Here is a 7,599-nt window from a genome sequence, read left to right as displayed (position 1 = left end):
GCTGCTGGCTTCAGCGCGATACAAAAAGACATAGGGAACAAATGAGATGGATCTTTCGGATGCAGGCGAACGTGGTGACAGCAGTGATGATGATAACACCAATGAAGGGGAACGTTCCTGTGGATGCTGAGTTGTACTGAATGTATACGCCGAACCGACTTCAGAGCTCTGAAGCACACAGCGCAGGAGCTGAAGAAACAATCATGAGCGTCGTGCACCACAGGGGAACGTATACAGGGACTTAATAGCCCAGAACAACTAGCTAGCTGTTGCCCAATGCATTGGATGCAAGTGGCAGACCTGCATCGTGCACTGTCTGGAAATGAGTGTTTTAAGAATTGAGATACACAGAATGGACAAGGCTGGTGAACATGAGCTGAGTGGAAAGAAGTCAAACCGGGCCTCGGATTGCGGACTGATGTGTAACGTTACGTTAAGTACAGTTTCTCAAGTCTGTGGACTCGTCGTGCTTCGCCAATGGGCACCGTATTGGTGGTGCGTCTCCGGAATATTATTTCGATGCTGTGTGTTCAAGAGCTGTCTATCTCCTGCCAAAATGTTACAAACTATATTACCAAGGTGCGCCGCTCAGTCGTCGGGAGCCTCAATGCATCAGAGCAGAGTCCGAGGTCGCCAACAGTATACGGTGAGAGCGTGCACACATGGCTGAAGCAAGAACGCACTGGAATTACCATTTGTCCGCCAAATTCTTCAATTTTTGACATGTGTGTAGTGGTAATTGATGTGTGGATTGAGTACCAGCTTCAACAGTCCTATTATTTTGCCTTGCATCACGAGTTACTCTGGAGCTGATTTTTCGGCTCCGGCTGTTTCTAGTTATGTGGTTTTGTTGCTTGGTTCCACCTCAAACGAGTCCATGTGTGTGATCAGCTCATCTTTCACACTGATATACACTTGTGGAGAAATACAGGCCAAGATGATGGTTTTTTTTCAGTGTTTTGGTTGTACTGAAGGGTGGACTGTTTAAATCATCCCGAAACAGACATTAAAATACTGACCGGCGTCTAGAAAATGGTGAATGTAAGGCACTTCCCACCATAGTATCAGCCTGAAACTTTGGGATCTGAAAAACAGATAGTTGTAGGTGACCTTCATGCAAAAAAACAGTTTTTGCCAGACTGCAGTTAACGTTCCATTTCTACCTTGTCCGCTCACACATACTTATGTACTAGGACAGGCACATGGCCTGGATCCTAAAAACTAGTAAAAGACAGTTAGATTCACTCGTAGATCTACTCATCAGCCAGTGTACAGACTCAGTGACTGGTGACCGACCCACCATGTTTAGACACGCGGTCACTGACCGACAGTGCACACTGACACTGTACTGGTGCATGTCTTCTTTCCTGACTTTAGTCTTATTTTTGGAGCAAATACAGACTATAGTACCCGGCGGTACCGGGCCCGCGGGGAGTCGTAAGATGCGGCGGTACAGGAATTTTTTGACTGCGTTGGTCGACTCCTGAGTTGAGACCTACCTACATTATGTACATAACCATGATAACACTAGCTGACTAGGCTACAGACTGTCAGTAGGCAGTGAGTGCGTTCGATTACACACTTGAATCGATTCATGAATCCATTCGCATGCATTCAAGTCGTTCGATTTCATGTCAGAAGCCCTGGAATCGATTCGGAATCCATTCACTCTATTCACATGCCATGGGGTGATGTGAATAGCGCGAATCGATTCATGAATCGATTCGTGAATCGATTCGCGTGCATAATCGAACGCACTCACTGAGTGCGTTCGATTACACACTTGAATCGATTCATGAATCCATTCGCATGCATTCAAGCCGTTCGATTTCATGTCATGAGCCCTGGAATCGATTCAGAATCCATTCCCTCTATTCACATGGGCCGGGGTGATGTGAAAAGCGCGAATCGATTCATGAATCGATTCGCGCGTGTAATCGAACGCACTCAGTGAGTGCGTCCGATTACACGCGCGAATCGATTCGCGCTATTCACATCACCCCATGTGAATAGAGGGAATGGATTCCGAATCGATTCCAGGGCTCATGACATGAAATCGAACGACTTGAATGCATGCGAATGGATTCATGAATCGATTCAAGTGTGTAATCGAACGCACTCAGTGAGTGCGTTCGATTACACACTTGAATCGATTCATGAATCCATTCGCATGCATTCAAGTCGTTCGATTTCATGTCATGAGCCCTGGAATCGATTCGGAATCCATTCCCTCTATTCACATGGGGTGATGTGAATAGCGCGAATCGATTCATGAATCGATTCGTGAATCGATTCGCGCGTGTAATCGAACGCACTCAGTGTGGCATGCGCAGCACTGCCAGCAGACCTCTCTTGCTTTACTGTGGAAGTGCATGGCATCTGTCCAGGCAGTGAGTCAGTGACTCAGTGCAGTGAGTAGATGTACGTGTGGTTGCCGCTCACTGTCAATGCATCGATGCAGATGCAGTCGAAAGCAGATGCCGTGTTGACACTTGTTGTCCGCTTTCGCTGTCAACTACGGATTGTCAGTGCAGTGGCTGTAGACTTAGTCTCGCCAAGAAGATGCCCAGGTTATGTACTCTTGGTCTCACTGTGACACACACACACACACACACACACACACACACACACACACACACACACACACACACACACACACACACACACACACACACACACACACACCATTGACCATGTGACGCCCATCGCCGGATATAGAAGCCTTGCTTGATAGTTTAACATGTTTTCGATTTCGACCAGCCGGGTTATGGTTGTAGTCATGCGCACTATGCGTCCTCGCCTTGTAACATGCTGTCGAAATTGAAAACATGTACTTGACTTCATATCCTGCTTTGATATACATTGTACTTGACTTCATATCCTGCTTTGATATACCTGGTCAGTGCAGTGCTTGACACCTGCCTGCTTGTGCATGCATCGACAATCATTGCCTGCTTGTGCATGCATTGGTTTGTGCATGCATCGACGATCATTGCATGCATGCATCGACAATCATTGCATGCAAGCAAGCTAACCCATGGCGCAGAAACCATCATCAAATTGTTGTACAGTGACACTTGAGTATGGCACCTCCAGAGTTCTGATACAAAGCTGCGCTTTATAGCCAGCGACGGTACTGTACTTGTATACCGGTACCCAAGGTCGAATGATTGGTTATACGGGTGGGTCGTACATGCATATCGGAGGGTCCTATAACAATGTACTTTAGAGCCCACAGCATGCTATATCCAGTGTACACGTGTACTTTATAGTTAACACTGAAGCTTTCACGGAACATGGACCGTTAGATCGATGGACCATGATTGTGAGAATATGATCTCCTGTATATGACATGAACCAGGAAAGCACCCCCCCCCCCCCCCCCCCACACACACACACATACCTCACCAGTGTCTGCTCTAGGATTTCAAACTAACCGGGCACACGTGTACCTGGCACAACCATTGCAACCGGGTCAGACCTGGGTCCGTTCAAGTGTGGCTACTGCATGTGTCGGTACATCAGCCTATGATCAGGGAGTTGTTGTAAATATCTTAGGGCTCCCTGATGTATAATTGTATTCCCAACCGGGTCACACGTGACCCGGTGTTCTTTTTCCAAACGGGCCCAAGTACCCCCCAAAGGTGTCGCTGACCCGGCTGACCCGGCAGGCGGCTCTGGAGCAGATACTGCTCACGCAAGCTAGCACAAAGATAATCGTACACAAACGCCGACCTGCCAACTTCTCGTATGAGTCACGGAATGCGCAACAGTTAGTGCTGTTGGAGGACAGGATTGGCGAAGAGACACCCACCGAGGGGTGCCGGTCCGCTCCAAACTCCTACACTCCGTCCCACAAAACGATGGCTAATGTAGCGCAATCATCCAGGTGACTACTGGTCTGGTATTATCGGCTCTGAACACTACTAGCCCTAATGTGGAATCGTAAAGTAGGGCTGCCCGTTTCCCATAACCGGAACATGATAAAATTGAACGCTGTGAAAGTCCAATTCTACTACCATGGAGTACGGAGTACAACTGCACCACCCACTCTCCGAATTCCATTTTCATCTTTTCTTTTCCTATCTGTGAAGAGAGAGAGAGAGAGAGAGAGAGAGAGAGAGAGAGAGAGAGAGAGAGAGAGAGAGAGAGAGAGAGAGAGAGAGAGAGAGAGAGAGAGAGAGAGAGAGAGAGAGAGAGAGAGAGAGGGAGTAGCAGTAGTAGTAGTAGTACGCGTCCTCGCCTTGTAACATGCTGTCAAAATCGAAAAACATGTTACTGTAAAAGCCATAATTATAACGAAGTGCTAACTCTAACGAGTTAACGAGGAGACATCTGTCGTTAAAATAGAAATCGTTATACAGAAATCGATACATATACTGTCCTATTGAGCGTTGAGAATGAGTGAAAATCGTTATATATGCGCCTCGTTAGAATAATGGCTTTTACAGTAGTACCGTGAAGTACCGCCAGAGCGCCCCACCATCTCGTCCTTTCGTGGTCATCTTGTGGAGGTGGTTTCCTGTCTGCAGGTCACACGACACAGACCTTGTACACACATTGCACGTTGTGCAGTCAATCCGTACCCAGTTTACCTTCGAGCAGATGCGAGCTCCACATAAAAACATGCCGAGTGTGACCTTAGTACAACAAGGTTCTCACGCCATACAAACTTAGTAGCATTCTGCCATACGATTTTCTTCCCTTGGCTGTAAAATCAAGGTGGGGTGCTCTCGCGAGACGGGGCTCTCTGGCGGTACTTTAAGGTAGTAGTACCGTAAAGTACCGCCAGAGCGCCCCACCTTGATTTTACAGCCAAGGGAAGAAAATCGTATGGCAGAATGCTACTAAGTTTGTACGATTTGAGAACCTTCGTGTACTAAGGTCACACTTGGTATGCTTTTATGTGGAGCTCGAAGGTAAACTGGGTACGGATTGACTGCACAATGTGCAATTTTTGTACAAGGTCCGTGTCGTATGACCTACAGACAGGAATCCACCTCCACAAGGCGGCCACGAAAGGACGAGATGGTGGGGCGCTCTGGCGGTACTTTACGGTAGTAGTAGTAGACATCAAGATACGGTAAGATACGGTGTCGAACCGATGCATGCACTGCGGTATACAACACATGCTCAGCCACACGTAGTAAAACGGGAGAGTTCCAAAATTTTTACTCTAACCAGCTTCTGCTACAGCACTTAGCTTCAGAGGATGCAAAATATGGCAGTGATGGAACTCACTAGAATGGTTACTGTTCTAAGAAGTGCATAACTCAACAGCCACCCCCCCCCCCCCCCCCCCCCAGCACCTGCAGACAATCGAATATGGCAAGTCTGACCTTCCACACGTGACTGGGTCGTTTTACATCGCACTGCGCCTGGCAGCCTTGCTCTAATCAGCCGTGCTGTACTCTCGTGCGGCCGTAGAACAGCCGGAGTGCATGCATTTTCAGCTTTGCAAGTACCCGATTCTTGAGCCATCACTACACTGCGGAAGTGGTCTCAGTTTCAAATAGCCTTTGTACTAGCTTTCGTATTCAGAAAATCAAACACTCCACGCCATAATCCTGAACGAGTAAAAGAAAACAGTCTGAGATCAAGTGCAGCACGCAAGCTTGAAGCCACGGAATAAATAATCACTCACTACAGTACTAATAAACTGTAGCAGTGACAGTTGCATGCGCCCTTTGAAAAGCTCTATCCTAGAGCTAATGTTATAATTACAAAATTTTAATAAAGATGTCGTTAGTCTCTGTTATAAATATTCCGTACTCTCAAAGGTCAAGAATCAGAACAATAAACAATTGGAATTTTGGGGAGTCGCAAGGCTGTCAAGGCAAAAAGAAGCCAAGTGTGTATTGTTTGATAACGCACAGAGTGCACACACACCAAAAGTACTTTTAGTCACATGCTGAGCTCGCTGTTGGGCAGAACGACCAGTCAAAAGTGAAAGCCAGCATTCACCAAAGCACAATTACTTGCGTATTTGTACTGTGTCCGGACACAGCGAAGCAGCCTGCTGACTACACACACGCAGAGTGGACAAACTAGCACGGCGTTCCGGGGAACTAAAGGGAAACGATTCCTCACCGGCGATGGTCACGGTGCTTTCACTGCTTCTTGGCTGCTGCTGCTGCGGCAGCGGCCTGGGGTGATTTCCTGTGCAGGAGAGAAATACAAAGCCAGAGTTCTCAAGCAAGGTAGCACAGCTTCCAACTGGTGGCTGGGTAGCGGTGAAACGACTGACCTAAATTCCTTATCGACTAGATTCAATCATATCAACTGACATTGCCCTCACACATGAACACAAGCACAGCACATCTGTGCATACATACCGTATTATCTCTATTACAAGCGCAGTGTCTTGTAGAAGCCCAGTCTCTATTATAAGCGCACTCCAAGAGGGCTTCGAAGATATACAAGCGCAGTCTCCAATATAAGCGCAGGGCTTATATTGGAGACCTGTATGGATCATGTCCATGTATGTTTGACATCCCAAAGTGTCACATACCCACATGCTGATTGCTGTGGTAAAAGTCTGTGACCCCCGAGATATAAAATTCAGACTCGCTCAGTGTACCAGGAAGCACAAAACTGCAGTCCCGGTACCTGCTGGGAAACTTTGTGCTACTGATACAATGCAAAATAATAGGCAATGTGCATGTACCAGATGGTGGAAAAATTATAAGCCAGTCTCTTGTAGAAGCCCAGTCTCTAATATAAGCCTGGGGGTCGGGACGGGTTGAAAAAATATAAGTGCTGGGCGTATAAGGTAATCAGGAAGTTAATAGAGATAATACGGTACATGCACATGCATGGTCCCACGCCCATGCACAAGCAAACAGAAGCATAACATGAGCACATTGTAGGCTTCGACGAAGCACAATATGAGCAGACTCACTGTAGGTTTCAAACGGACCCGTTTTGAATGTTAACATGAAAGGGATTTAGGTACCAAGTGTACTTCACAGTGCATGGCCTGAACTCGCAGGACAAGTGCATGAACTATAAATTACGCGCAATGCCCGCTACTTTTTGTAGTTTGAGCACTCTGGCGCTAGAGCGACGAGCTACCTTAATGTCTGTGGTGCCGCCTTTGCACCATGGCTGGTAACTCGGCCTATTTAGCTCGCAGCTGTACTGATGAGGCCTTTATGGCCGAAACAGCTTGCTGTCTACAGCATTGGGTATCACGCTCCTCGGCTTTGGCCTTGTTGAGCACTCTCAGTAGGCTGCTCTAGTGCTGCTGCATCGCGCAATGCCCGCTACTTTTTGTAGTTTGAGCACTCTGGCGCTAGAGCGACGAGCTACCTTAATGTCTGTGGTGCCTCCTGTGCACCATGGCTGGTAACTCGGCCTATTTAGCTCGTAGCTGTACTGATGAGGCCTTTATGGCCGAAACAGCTTGCTGTCTACAGCATTGGGTGAACTATAAATTATGTAGTTCTGGGCATGTACATATACGAGTATTTTTTAACATCTGTTCGAGTTGATAAGGGGTTTCCTTTTATCTACTCAGCCTTATCGACTGGCCAGTCGACTTATCGACTCAGTCGTTCACCCCATACGAGGTGATTCATAATTTTTTAACATTGAGTC

The 7,599-nt window shown here is 47.2% G+C and overlaps 1 protein-coding gene across 2 annotated transcripts in view; it reads right to left on the bottom strand.

Moving 5' to 3' along the window:
- Positions 1–5,502: 5,502 nt before the first annotated feature.
- Positions 5,503–7,599, bottom strand: part of LOC135828645 (lysophospholipid acyltransferase 5-like) — a 42,463-nt gene continuing 40,366 nt past the window's right edge. For both annotated transcript variants that reach the window (XM_065341076.1, XM_065341067.1), the window contains exon 17: positions 5,503–6,159. In XM_065341076.1, coding sequence (XP_065197148.1) covers positions 6,111–6,159 — 49 coding nt within the window. In that variant the 3' untranslated portion in view covers positions 5,503–6,110. The remainder of the gene's footprint in view (positions 6,160–7,599) is intronic.

The sequence above is a fragment of the Sycon ciliatum genome, chromosome 1 (assembly GCF_964019385.1).
Source record: "Sycon ciliatum chromosome 1, ocSycCili1.1, whole genome shotgun sequence".
Lineage (NCBI taxonomy): Eukaryota > Metazoa > Porifera > Calcarea > Leucosolenida > Sycettidae > Sycon > Sycon ciliatum.
Note: the sequence above shows the minus strand (reverse complement) of the source record. Positions and strands in the feature narration are given on the sequence as shown.